Source organism: Berghia stephanieae, chromosome 14, assembly GCF_034508935.2.
Source record: "Berghia stephanieae isolate SIO BIC M18660-M18661 chromosome 14, UCSD_Bste_1.3, whole genome shotgun sequence".
Classification (NCBI taxonomy): Eukaryota; Metazoa; Mollusca; class Gastropoda; order Nudibranchia; family Aeolidiidae; genus Berghia; species Berghia stephanieae.
Window position 1 is genome coordinate 32,098,417 of NC_088373.1, and position 13,971 is coordinate 32,112,387.

At 39.9% G+C, this 13,971-nt stretch overlaps 3 protein-coding genes across 3 annotated transcripts; all 3 read left to right on the forward strand.

The window, feature by feature from the left end:
- Window positions 1–3,674: 3,674 nt before the first annotated feature.
- Window positions 3,675–4,361, forward strand: LOC144959582 (uncharacterized). The gene has a single exon (XM_078892202.1). The coding sequence runs from the start codon at window positions 3,675–3,677 to the stop codon at window positions 4,359–4,361; it is 687 nt and encodes a 228-aa protein (XP_078748328.1).
- Window positions 4,362–4,975: 614 nt separating this feature from the next.
- LOC144959583 (uncharacterized) lies at window positions 4,976–10,227 on the forward strand. The gene is made up of 5 exons (XM_078892203.1): window positions 4,976–5,144; window positions 5,329–5,835; window positions 6,037–6,274; window positions 6,734–7,427; window positions 10,156–10,227. Exons 1-5 carry the CDS (start codon window positions 4,976–4,978, stop codon window positions 10,225–10,227), a joined length of 1,680 nt encoding a protein of 559 aa, XP_078748329.1.
- Window positions 10,228–11,434: 1,207 nt separating this feature from the next.
- On the forward strand, window positions 11,435–11,905 carry LOC144959584 (uncharacterized). Its single transcript, XM_078892205.1, has one exon. It carries the CDS (start codon window positions 11,435–11,437, stop codon window positions 11,903–11,905), a length of 471 nt encoding a protein of 156 aa, XP_078748331.1.
- The last annotated feature ends 2,066 nt before the right edge of the window (window positions 11,906–13,971 follow it).

Here is a 13,971-nt window from a genome sequence, read left to right on the forward strand (position 1 = left end):
AAGGTACGTGACCCAATTCTAAACAAGTTCAGTCACGCGAGAATACAATAATAATAATAATAATAATACACATTTATATAGCGCTCATTCTCGTGTAAAACACAAGCTCTGGGCACTTTACAATATAAATATCAATTTTAAGTGAAAAAATAAAAAAATAAAATAATAACAACAATAACAATTCATAGCCAAATCAAGGATTCATATAGAGTCAAGAAAAACAAATACAGTAAAAATGTGATCAGAATGTATAAAAGTCAAAACATGATAAGATATTAATGATTTTCTCCTCTGGATACACTCATCGGAGAAATAGTTCATAAGGGCTGTGATGGAGATGACGGCGTCCACCATTGTTCCAACAGTTTAGAACCAGTTACTATGCGTCATTACGAGGGAAGTGACGTCAAGACTATTGAAACCTAATGAGGCTACGATCCAGTATGACCCCAAGTAATCTGTATAGGACTCGTGTTTGAGTTACTTGTTCCCGACTTAGACCCCAAGTTTTCGAGTATGCTACTCATTGCATAGATGGAGAACACTGACTACGGGTTTATAAATGTCCATCATTAGATAGTGCTTTGAGCTTGAGCTTTTATGTGGTGTAATGTCTACTAAACGTGCTCATATGGCTTTAAAAAGGGCCCCTGCCCAACAGCAACACTTAAAATGTAGAACGAGACATGACGTCTGTTAGGAGATATTATTTTTTTTCGGACACAGACAACGATGTTAACGGCAAGGTACTCGTTTTACAACCGAGTACAGTGAAATAATGTAAGTAAAAAGCCTTTTCCAAGGACTCAACTGTGTGCCAAGCAAAGGCTCGAACCCAGGACCACAACAAAATCAAAAAACGATTCGATGATCTGGAAACGTCCTTCGCCACCGGCCAAAAAGTTCAAAGTGCAACATTCAGAAAGGAATTTGATGGCCACCTTGTTCTGGGATGCCAAATGTGTTCTCTTGATTGATTTTCTGCCACCTGGTCAGACCATAAACGCTGCCAGATACTGTGAAACTTTGAACAAACTTAAAGAGGCCGCACGACGAAAGAGACACGGTCGTCTCAGCAGAGTTCTTTTTCAACACGACAATGCCACTCCCCGTACTGCAAGCATGACAAAGCACTGGTTCGAAAGGAATGGTTGGGAAGTTTTACCACATCCTCCTCATAGCCCAGAACTCGCCCCGTCAGATTTCTATCTGTTTTGGGTCACTTAAGAGACACTGTTTGACGACGAAGATGAATTGATTTCAGAAGTGGAGAATTTCCTGAAATGTCTTGACGTCAAATTTTAGGGATTGGGTATTTGCCCTCCTGTCACGATGGAGGAAATGCATCAATCGGAACGGCGACTACCTTGAGAAGTAAATAAATGATGTCAAATTTAATTCTTTAAGTTTCATTCAATTCCATTCACAACTTTTTGAGTTACCAGCTTACTTACCTTATTTCTGAAACAGTCCTGGTATGCGTAACTATTAATGTTTATATTCTGGTGAATACAGTTTAGTGAGAATTACACTTACACATGGATGGCAAAAAGCATAACAAACACCTGAGTGACGTCACTTCTTAATATCTATAGATAGTATGCACTTGGCTAATAAGCTCACAACATTGCCATCCGGAAGTATAACGGACCAACACACAAAACTGTGTTTAACCATGGACGTTTACAGTCTGGTTAATACGGTTTAGTAAGTATACTCATAAACGCGGATACTCAAAATGCAATAACAAATACCTGGGCGATTTCAACTTCAATCTATCTATATCAATCAGACTATAAATGTTGAAACATAGTTTTTGTGTTTTCGTACGTCGTATCCGTTTACGTTTTGACCTAGACAAACTGAAAGATCCAAATGTCGCTGACATTTTTCAATCCCGAATAGGGGGCAAATTCGCAGTGTTAAAGAGGATAGACAAGAACGTGGATGACATCTATAGAGACATCAATGAAGCCCTTTCCGCAACTGTAGAAGAAGTGTTAGGGCTGAGAAAAAGGGACATAAAACAACCATGGAAGACAACTGAGACAATGGCCCTTTGCGATAAACGATGAAACCCGAAGAGCAAGAAACACGTTAGTGCTGAGGATAAAACAAGGTACCAACAAGTAAACACAGAGGTGAGGAAAAAACTACGTAACACAAAAGAAAAATGGGTGATGGAGCAAGGAACAGGGGAGACAGCAAACCCTCCGCCTCGAAACTATTAAGTCGGATTCTTCAATTTTAGGTTTTTGGTACCCAAACATAGCGTATTTTTATGCTTTAAATTTGATACCAATTTGATAAAATTCTGATTATTCATTGCCGAGATATGACACTACTCGGAGGAATTTCAATCCTAAAGAGGAATTTCCGCTCACAAAAAGGGAATTGGGATGGTACTTGGTATTGTGTTTAAATATTGTATAGATCTAAATACATAACTGATTAGAACTATATTATGATATATAAACACATTGCCAAATACAACCCCAAAGTTTCCTTATTTCAAATAAAGTAAAGCTCCAAAAACTAATGGTAGTGATTGCAGTAATGGTGGTAGTGAGGATGATGTGGTATTGGTGGTTGTATTAGTAGTAGTAGTAGTAGTAGTAGTAGTAGTAGCAGTAGTAGTAGTAGTAGTAGTAGTAGTAGTAGTAGTAGTAGTAGTAGTAGTAGTAGTAGTAGTAGTAATAGTAGTAGTAGTAGTAGTAGTAGTAGTAGTAGTAGTAGTAGTAGTAGTAGTAGTAGTAGTAATAGTAGTAGTAGTAGTAGTAGTAGTAGTAGTAGTAGTAGTAGTAGTAGTAGTGGTGGTGGTGGTGATTGTAGTTGTAGTAGTGCCAGTGGTTGTAGAAGCAGTGGTGTGAGTGATTGTAGTAGTAATAGTAGTAGTAGTAGTAGTAGTAGTAGTAGTAGTAGTAGTAGTAGTAGTAGTAGTAGTAGTAGTAGTAGTAGTAGTAGTAGTAGTAGTAGTAGTAGTAGTAGTAGTAGTAGTAGTAGTAGTAGTATTATTGGTAGTGGTTGTAGTAGTAAGGATGATGTGGTGGTGGTGGTTGTAGTAGTAGTGGTAATGATAATGATGTAGTGGTTGTGGTTGAAATAGTATTGGTAGTGATGACGTGGTGGTGGTGGTGGTGGTGGTGGTGGTGGTGGTGGTTGTAGTAGTAATGGACGTGATGAAAATGTTGTGGTAGTGGTCGTAGTGTATGTATGTGTGTGTGTGTGTGTGTGTGTGTGTGTGGGTGGGTGGGTGGGTGTGGGTGTGTGTGTGCGGGTGTGTTGGTTTTTGTGTTTGAGAGAGACAGAGAGAGTGCTGAAAGGGCATCTAGTGATAAGTAGAGTAACATGAACTTGAAAAACTAACGAGGCTAAAGTTTGAGGCCAAAGTATTTGTGATTTGTGGCGATCTCCGTTTCCTACGAACTACGAAGACTTACCCCATACTGCTGACTGCAAGACTACTCTACACGTCAGATCAGACAAAACGTAAACACGAGAGAACTCATTAAATTTATAAAATTCACTACACATTGCTTTCATTGTTTGTTGTTTCCAGTAAAGTAGATGCTACATTGGTGACCCCGACTTAAAACAACTTAAGAGATAGGTATATATTATTATTGTTACTATTTACCAGTTCAACTCTTCACAAGAACATAATAATAATAAACATGTCTATCGACGCCGTAGCATTGAAATTGCCCACATTCTGGACCACTTGTCCTTCAGCGTGGTTTGCACAAAGCGAGGCACAATTTGCCTTACGCGATATAACAAGCGATGAAACAAAGTACTACTATGTAGTGGCTGCCTTAGACTCAGACACAGCAACTAGAGCCCTTGCTATTCTATCATCACCACCCAAGGAAGGTAAATATGAAATACTGAAAAACTTCCTGCTGTCTGCGTTCGGCCTTTCGGAAACAGAGAGAGTGGAATCTCTACTCAACATGAATGGTTTGGACGACTTAAAGCCATCTGAGTTGATGGACAGGATGTTAGTGCTCCTCGGCAAACACAAGCCCTGTCTGCTCTTCAGACAGCTATTCTTAAGACAACTTCCAGCAAACATCAGACTTCCATTAGCAAACTCGTCCAACCTGGATGATTACAGGGCACTTGCCAGAGAAGCTGACAATTTTTTCTACGCTGCTCACTCAAACTCTAACTCCTTTTCAATTTCTCATACTACTTGTGAAGTTGACACACCAACCATGAACAGTGAAATAGATTCCCTCTGCTGGTACCATCAACGGTTTGGTTCAAATGCCCGTCGATGTGCACAAACATGCAAACTCTTCAATTCATTCAAGAAAAACAAGAAGAACCAGGGAAACGCCAAGCCGGGTCAACAGTAAATTCTGCTGTCGACCCGGATTCTTACTCAGCCAACGCGCCCACATCAAAAAATCTCCAATTCATCGTCGTCGAAAACCGACGTTTTTTAGTAGATACTGGATCTCAAGTATCTGTCACACCCGCCTCTGCATCAGACAAAAGCTTGGGTCCCTCTGATCTCGCATTACAAGCTGCTAATGGTTCTACAATAAAAACATACGGATGCTTTGAAACTAACATACGTATTGGATCGCGTTCATTCAATGCACGACTTATCAAAGCTGATGTCAAGCGTCCCCTACTTGGAGCAGATTTTCTACGTCATCATAATCTGCTTGTGGATATTCGTGGTCGACGCCTTATCGACGCTGAAACGTTTTCGCACGTACCTTGTTCAGTAAGTTCAGTTTGTGCAAACGCCGAACTCTCGCCACTCGAGCCGAACTGCAATACATTCAGAAAATTATTGAATAACTATCCAGAACTACTTCAACCAACATTTTCAACGGCAACTGTGAAACATGGCGTGCAACATTTCATCACAACCAAAGGTCGCCCAGTATTCGCACGTGCTCGTCGCCTGGCTCCAGAAAAACTCTTGTGTGCAAAAAAGGAATTTTTGGAAATGGAGAAAATGGGCATAATTCAAAAATCAAAAAGCCCTTGGGCTTCCCCATTACACATGGTCCCCAAGGCTGATGGCACAATGCGTCCCTGCGGAGATTTTCGTCGACTTAACGATGCTGCTATACCAGAACGATATCCTGTCCAACACATTCATGATTTTACAGCAAACTTAGACGGTAAGATCATCTTCTCGAAGATCGACCTTGTCAGAGGATACCACCAAATTCCAGTCGCTCCAGAAGACGTCCCAAAAACGGCAGTGATAACCCCTTTCGGCCTTTGGGAGTTCTTAAGAATGCCATTTTGGATTAAAAAATGCAGCACAAGCATTCCAACGTTTAATGGACTCCATTTTACAAGATTTAGACGACGTTCTGGTTGCAAGTTCAACTGAGGCAGAACACATGGAACATCTCAAAATCGTATTCGAAAGACTTAGAAACCAAGGCCTCGTTATCCGTCTTGACAAATGTCTTTTCGGTGTGAGATCTCTTAACTTCCTTGGCCATCACATCTCGCATTCTGGATCTGTCCCAATGGCGACAAAAATTGAGGCTGTTAAACAATTTCCACAACCAAAAACCATCAAGTCACTTCAAGAGTTCCTCGGGATGTTGAATTTTTACCATCGTTTCATTCCGAGACTAGCTGAAATACTTCGACCCCTATATAGTGCTTTGAAAGTCAAAAAACAACGCCAAGCACTTACGTGGACGCAAGAAATGTTGAAAGCCTTTACTGACGGTAAAAATGCACTAAGTAACGCTACAATGTTAGCCTATCCTTGCTTGAACTCACCCCTCGCTTTAACGTCTGACGCCTCCGACCAAGCTGTGGGCGCTGTCCTTGAACAACTTAATCATCAAGGTAATTGGGAACCATTGGCATTTTTCAGCAGGCAGTTACGTAAACCTGAACAGAAATACAGTACCTTTGATAGGGAGTTGCTTGGCATTCACTTAGCCATCCGTCATTTCCGTTTCATCATTGAAGGGAGACAATTCGCTATTTTTACTGACCATAAACCATTAATCCATGCCATGTCCAAATCAACTGAACCATGGTCAGCTCGTCAACAAAAGCACTTATCTGCCATATCCGAGTTCACAACTGACATCCGACACATTTCTGGAAAAAACAACACTGTCGCAGATTGTTTCTCAAGAGCAGTTACAAACTCAGTCTCAATTGGCATCGACTATCAAGCTATGGCGGAATCCAAAGAAAATAGCAGTGACATACAGGCTTACAAAACTGCATTAACAAGCCTCAAAATCGTCAAAACATCCGTTGACTCGGGTCCAGAGTTAATTTGTGACATATCAACTGGCTACCCAAGACCTATCGTTCCAACCGACTTCAGAAGACCGGTTTTCGAAATTATTCACAATATGAGTCATCCTGGAGTTAAGGCCACAGTCAGACTTATCAGCAAGAAGTTTATCTGGCATGGTCTTAAGAAAGAAGTGTCAGCATGGGTTAAGCAATGTCACAACTGCCAATCTTCGAAAATTCAAAAACATATACGAGCACCGTTAGAAACATTCCATGTCCCAGGAAAGCGATTCTCACATATAAACATTGACCTCGTTGGACCATTACCTCAGTCAAGGGGGTTCACCCATCTCCTTACTATAATTGACAGGAACACCCGATGGCCTGAGGCAATACCGTTACAAACCACAACAACAGAAGAATGTGCAAAAGCCCTGATCTCCAATTGGATCTCGCGGTTTGGTATTCCTGTTGATATAACTTCTGACAGGGCCTCACAATTTACATCCACGCTATGGAAACAGATGGCCAGTCAACTTGGTGTGCAGATTCATCACACAACTGCGTATCACCCTCAGCCCAACGGCATGATTGAACGGTTTCATCGGTCATTGAAATCATCCCTCAAAGCTCGTCTAATAACTCCAAATTGGGTGGATGAGCTACCTTGGGTTCTGCTTGGTTTAAGAACTGCACCTAAGGATGATATCGGTCATTCTTCAGCTGAATTAGTATACGGAGAACCTTTAACAATCCCTGGAGAGTTTATACCTGACCATCCTTCAGACTTCCACCCTAAAGACTTTTTGGCAACCTTTCGGCAAAACGTGTCCCTTCATTCACCACGGCCAACACATCATCACGGCTATCATCAAACAAATTTACCCAAGAACTTGATGTCAGCGAAATATGTTTACATCCGTGTTGACACCCGCCGAGGACCCCCTCAGAAGCCGTATACAGGTCCCTATGTTGTCATAACCCCTGGAGATAAACAATTCCTGATCGATGTTGGTGGCAAAGCAGAACGGATTTCGATCGACCGACTTAAAGCTGCATTTGTCGATTCTACGCAACCAGTTTCCCTTGCCACCCCACCTCGTCGTGGACGCCCACCGAATACGAACAGAAAGTTATCGAACAGAAACATACAAAACTCCCGTACTGCTTCTGATGATACTAACGTAGTGCCTACTAAGAAGCTATCTCGCTCAGACCTCGGTACTACAAAGATGACTAGTCCGTGTTTGGGGGGGCATGTGTGGCGATCTCCGTTTCCTACGAACTACGAAGACTTACCCCATACTGCTGACTGCAAGACTACTCTACACGTCAGATCAGACAAAACGTAAACACGAGAGAACTCATTAAATTTATAAAATTCACTACACATTGCTTTCATTGTTTGTTGTTTCCAGTAAAGTAGATGCTACAGATTAGCTATTATTGGCAAGTACAGGAAGGTGAACATGAACATTTATCCAGTGAGCGCAATTTATTGATTTGTGATTTTTACGGCGCTTGCAGTACTGATTGCAGTAGTACTGGTGGTGGTAGGGTTGGCGTGGTTTTGGTTGTAATAATAGCTGCATGGATGGTGATGTGATGGTTGTGGTAGAGATGATGATGTGATGGTGGTTGTTGTTATTGTTGCATGGATGGTGATGTGGTAGTTGTAGTAGTGGTGGTAGGGATGGTGATGTGGTTGGAGTAGTAATGATGATGATGTGGTGGTGATGGTGGTTGTAGTTGAAGTAGTAGCAGTAGTGATGATGATGTGGTGGTGGTTGTAGTAGTAGTGGTAATGAAGGTGTTGTAGTGATGTTGGTTGTAGTAGTTGTGGTAGTGATGATAGTGTGGTGGTGGTGGTTTTAGACGTAGTGGTAGTGATGGTGGTAGTTGTAGTAGTAGTGGTAGTGATGATGATGTGGTGGTGAAGGTTGTTGCTGTAGTGGTAATGATGATGATGTTGTGGTGGTTGTAGTAGTAGTAGTGGTGGTAGTGATGGTTGTAGTAATAGTGATGATGATGTGGTGGTGATGGTGGTTGTGGTTGTAATAGTAGCAGAGGTGATGATGATGATGATGATGACGATGATGATGATGATGATGATGACGATGATGATGATGATGATGATGATGATGATGATGATGATGATGATGATGATGATGATGATGATGATGATGTGGTGGTGGTGGGTGTAGTAGCAGTGGTAATGACGATGATGTGGTGATGGTTGTATTAGTAGTGACTGGAGCTTGGGGTGGGGGGGGGGGTATCCTTGGAACAATTTATCCTCACATGAATTTGACGGAAGTTGCCCTTAACCCGAAATATTTTACTCCAAATCGGAATTTTTCCGGTGAAACCGGAGTTTTGGTATCACTGAAATTGGCATGAGCTTTGATTATACATTTGATAATGTGCATACACATTTTTGAAATAATCCAATTATTACTTCTGTAGTTATTCATTATTATGCAAGATGTCCTTAAAGTAAATAAAACACCAAGAAAAAATAATGCCGACAATTTATAACATTGCTTACTTTTTGAAGACATTTTTTTATATTTAGATAAAGAATCAATGAGATAAGAATTATTAATGTGACATTTTTGTTTTATTTAAAATAAGATTTTCAAATAAAATTTCAAAATACCAAAAGTTAAAGAAGGGTTTATAATTTTAAAGGACAATTTTGAAACTGTGTGAAGTCGGGTGGACGGGAAAAGAAATATCAAGAAACAGGATGAGAGAGGAAGAGAAAGAATGAGAGAGTAAAATACACAGCTCTCTCACACACATACACACACACACATACACATTCACACACGTGAGAGAATGAAGAAAGAGAGAGAGAGAGAGAGAGAGAGATATATATATATAAAGAAAAAGAGGAGCGAGAGAGAGAGAGAGAGGAGAGAGACTGCTTGTACATTAAGAGGGCGGGAGGGAAATAGAGTAAAGATTGAATCCTGACTGTATAACGCTTTGTGTGTGTGTGTGTGTGTGTGTGTATGTGTGTGTGTGTTTGTATGTATGAAAGAAACAAAAGGGAGACGGAGAGAGTGAGGTATACATGAAGAAAGGAATGGAGGAGGAGCAAAATATTGTAAGGATAGTTTAAGAAAGCATTTTGTTCAAAGTCATAGTCAATCAACTGGAAACACATTGACCAATGAGATTCCAATTTTAAAAATGGGCTGGTCAAATTATTCATTGCATTTTTCCATTTTGATTCAGATGACAGCTTGAAGAGAAGAGGGTGGGGCTTATTGTGTAATGACATACATGAAAACATGATATTGAATCTCTCAAGTCTTTCTATGCGTTCACCACATTGTTGATTGTCTAAAAAGACCCCCCCCCCACTTTCTTTCAGTATTCACGACAAAACAAACATCTCTCTCTCTCTCTCTCTCTCTCTCTCTCTCTCTCTCTCTCTCTCTCTCTCTCTCTCTCTCTCTCTCTCTCTCTTCCTACATTTAACTTTCATTTTTAGTTACACGCATTTCCATCGGCAGTTAATTAATCGGTGAAGGCTCTATTCACTATTCTGCTTTTGTACTTAATTTTATTAAATGTTTATCCTACAACAATCCCTAAGTGTAAGATTGGGCAACTGTTGTCCTATTAAAGTCTTAGCATGTCCTATAATTTCATGAATAAAGAAAGAGGGACAAAGGACCCTCATCTCAATCATTTACCAATGCAGCTAGACAAAGAAATAATAGCACCGTTAAAGGAAATGTATTTTTATATAATTTAAAAGAATTGCCTCATACAATAACAAGATAACACATAATTAGCCAAATTATAATAATGCGGGTTTTAATTAATTAAAGCATTCTCTGAGTATTGATCTTCATCCCGTATCTCAAAACTATTCAGCTTTCTTATTAATTGTCTTAGCTTATAGCGCCTGGTTGCGTGAGGAAGTTCCCGTTTGGTCAAACAGAAGCCGTTCAAGTCCGCAGTCTGTAATCTGTTGTGTAGTAACCGTGCGCCTTGGTCCTTCATGTGATGGGGTCTGTCAGCACACTGATTCATACTGGGTCATTCAACAGGGTTCATCAATAGTAGTTCATGCTGGATGATCAACGGCTGACGGTTATTGTAATAACTGATCTGTGAAAGGATTCATGTGCGCACAGTTTTCTCGCTATGTGGGATTTTTCGAGTTGACTATAGAGTAGTGAGCTCTAAGTAGATGAAATGGAGAGAGGCCGTTATTTCCCCCACTCTGACTTATAAATTATGTTTTCGAAGGGTGTTGGAGAATCTCAAAGAGCCAATAATATATCAGGATTTTGGTAGCCCTGGTATTATTGTTGGTTGTTGTATGTCGTCCAATCGTGTTCTGGGTGTCGTAACTGTACCGTCCATGCACTTAGAAAGTCCCGCTTCGAGTAACATCTCCGAGTGACGTCTTCCACATGCTTACATATAAGTGCGAATTGAGGTCTAAATGCAGGTGAGACCTCAGATGGCCCTCCTTTTATTGTACCAGGGCTAAAACGATTAACACATTTGATACACTACGTTAGCCGTTGCATTGTCATGCGATAGTTTGTGTCGAGTTGTGTGAAGTGATGTATTTACATCGTGTGAAAGTTGAGGCGATTAAATGTATCATTACAGCAGCAATAAAAAGCCTTAAACCTAATAAATCATCAGGAATTGACAACGTACCTTCTGAACTGCTAAAATACGACGGAGAATATGTAATAAACGTGTTCACAGTGCTCAGAAAGAATGGCCTAACGAATGGACACAATCCATCGTCATATCCCTCCCAAAGAAAGAGAACTTAAAACAATGCAAGAATTACAGAACAATAAGCTTGATAACCCATCCACGCAAAGTCATGCTCCGAATAATCCATAATAGAATAAAATCTAGAACAAGAAATACTGGCAGAAGAACAGGCAGAAGTACCGTGGAGCAAATTTTTAACTGCAGGTTGCTCACAGAGAAATGCCTTCAGCACCAGCGTGCGCTGTACCATAATTTTATAGACTCCGGAAGGCATTTGATAGAATGTGATGAGGAAATATAATTTTGAAGAAGGGCTCATCCAGACAATAGAGGCATTGTATGGCAGGTCAAACAGCACAGTCCTGGTAAATGACCAATTAGGAACTCATTTCAACACTACTGTAGAGTCAGACAGGGCTGCATATTATCTCCGATGCTACTCAATATATTCCTTAAAAGCATCATGCAAGATGTGCTGGAGGGTTACCACACCTCGATATCCATCGGCGGCCGCCCGTTGTCTAATTTAAGATTTAAGGACGATATTGACCTACTGGCAGGCATAGAACCAGAACTACAAGGCTTAACAAACCGTCTAGCTGAATGTGCATCGCAGTACCGAATGGAAATAAGTACCGAAAATTTACAAATCTTGGTGAACAGCAACACAGAAAGCAACACAAACATCACAGTGGGAAATGAAAAACTCAAAGAGGTCACGACATTTAAATATCTCGGGCTGACACTAAGCAAAGATGGGACTGGCACAATTGAAATTCGAAAGAGAATTGCAATGGCAACATCAGTGATTAATCAATTAACAAAGATTTGGAAAAGTAGCATGAGTCTTAATGTAAAGATCAAACTGTATAAATCACTGGTGTTGTCAACCTTGTTGTACTGATGCGAAGCCTGGACATTTACAATGGATGCACAACGGCGCATAAGCGCGTGTGAAAGCAAGTGCTATAGAAGACTGCCACGCGTGTCTTGTACGGAGCATCGCAAAAACGAAGACGTCCTGTAAGAAACAGAAGCTCGGGCAGGCCCACAAAAACCTCTTCTAGTGACTGTGAAGCGCAGAATACTGTCCTGGTTTGGACACCATACTCGACACGATAGCCTGAGCAGGACAATCATACAGGGCACAGTCGAAAGCCAGCACAGAAGAGGGCGCCAAAGGAAGATGTGGCCGGACAATATAAAATAATGGACAGAGATGTCGGTCCCTGAGCTGCTACATAGGGCTAGCAACAGGCAGGCATGGAGGCAGACTGTAACTTCTGCTTCACGCAGGTCCCCCCGACGACCATCCGGTCATGGGATTGAGTGAGTGAAATCGTATCCAGCTGGCAGATATTGTGAGTTTTTAAACTAAGCGGATAGCATCACTGACTTACTGAAAGGACGTGCTCCATATTTTCTTCTGTCCGTCAGTTTAGATTTGAAGTAATGTATTCATGCTTTCATTGTTTTTGTTGTTGGCTGAATAAGGGTTTGAATCCGAAACGTTCCTTTTTGGTAATAAGTTCTTACATATTTCAAGCTGTTAAATTGCATTTATTTTTTTCCCTTTTTACAGTTCACAGCTTCCTTCTAGCAGCTTAAAATTATCTTTGACCCGCTTTTTAATTAATGTATGTTTTCATTATTTTGTTGTTGGCTGAGGAAGGGTTTTGAATCCGAAACGTTCCGTTTCGTTTGTGTTTGGTTCTTTGTTTTCTTTTTTTTTTCTTTTTTTTTTTTTTTTTTTTTTTTTGCTTCGAAGCTATAATATTTATTTATTTTATAGAGGAAATTAAAAATATATTGTCAGATATGCCTAATAAATCATGCCCGGTAGATAAATCACCAACTTGGCGCATAAAAGCATGTGCAAATTATCTTGCTCCAGCAATTTCATCTATCATGAAAGTCTAGCGTTGCCCGATTTTCCAAGTATGCTGAAACATGCCTTGGTTAGACCCCTAAAAAAGTAAATCTTGACTGCAATCAGTTTAATAATTTTCGACCTGTGTCAAATTTGAATTTCATTTCAAAATTAATTGAAAAAGTCGTTGCTGCTCGTCTTATTAACCATACAGAGACGAATGTCTTAAATGTTAAATTTCAATCTGCCTGCAAAGACTCACATAGCAAAGATACGTCATTACTTAAAGTTTTTAACTTAATGTAAATGATATAGATAATAAAAGTGCTGCGATGCTCCTTTTACTAGATTTAAGTGCAGCATTCGACACTATCGATCAAAATTTACTTTTGACTAGACTACGTGATCAAAATCACATCAGTGGCACAGATTTGGACGGGTTAAAGGAATATGTGTTTGAAAGAATTCGGTCGGTAATCATAGAAAGTCGTGTATCAACTCCATCCATATTAACGTTTGGAGTGCCTTAGGGATCTATTCTCGGCCCCTCCTTTTCATAAAGTATACTGCTACCCTTTCTGATACGTTATCCACCTATCCCATTGATTCTTTTTTTTTTTTTGCTGATGACACTCAGCTGTATACAAAACCCAATAATGATTCAGAGCTGTCATCAGTATCTGTTATGGAAATTTGTATTGCTAACATAAAGGATTGGGTGAAACTAAACAAACTTAAAATTTAATGATGACAAGACAGAAATGATAATTTTTGGAAATAGGTATTAACTCTCAAAAATATCTACAAATGAGATTCTAGTGGGTGAAAACACTATTAAACCTAGTTCTTTTGTGAGGAATCTTGAGATGTATTTATATCAAGGGTTATCCATGGAAGATCATGTTTAAAAATATTATGTCAATGTTGTAACTATCACTTTAGAAACATTGGAAGAATCAGACATTATATTGACGAAGATATTACAAAGATGCTTGTTGATTATTTTATTACTAGCAGATTAGATTATTGTAATGCCCTTCCCATTGGCTGTCAAAGTATATTAATTAATAAACTACAAAACATTCAAAATAAAGCGGCTA

Coding starts and splice junctions, on each gene's coding strand:
- LOC144959582 (XM_078892202.1), top strand. CDS start 3,675: ATGTCTATCGACGCCGTAGCATTGAAATTGCCCACATTCTGGACCACT.
- LOC144959584 (XM_078892205.1), top strand. CDS start 11,435: ATGCTACTCAATATATTCCTTAAAAGCATCATGCAAGATGTGCTGGAG.
- LOC144959583 (XM_078892203.1), top strand. CDS start 4,976: ATGGGCATAATTCAAAAATCAAAAAGCCCTTGGGCTTCCCCATTACAC. Junction 6,275..6,733: donor TCCGTTGACTCGGGTCCAGA/GTTAATTTGTGA, acceptor AACTTCTGACAG/GGCCTCACAATTTACATCCA. Junction 7,428..10,155: donor CTGCTTCTGATGATACTAAC/GTAGTGCCTACT, acceptor TAATTGTCTTAG/CTTATAGCGCCTGGTTGCGT.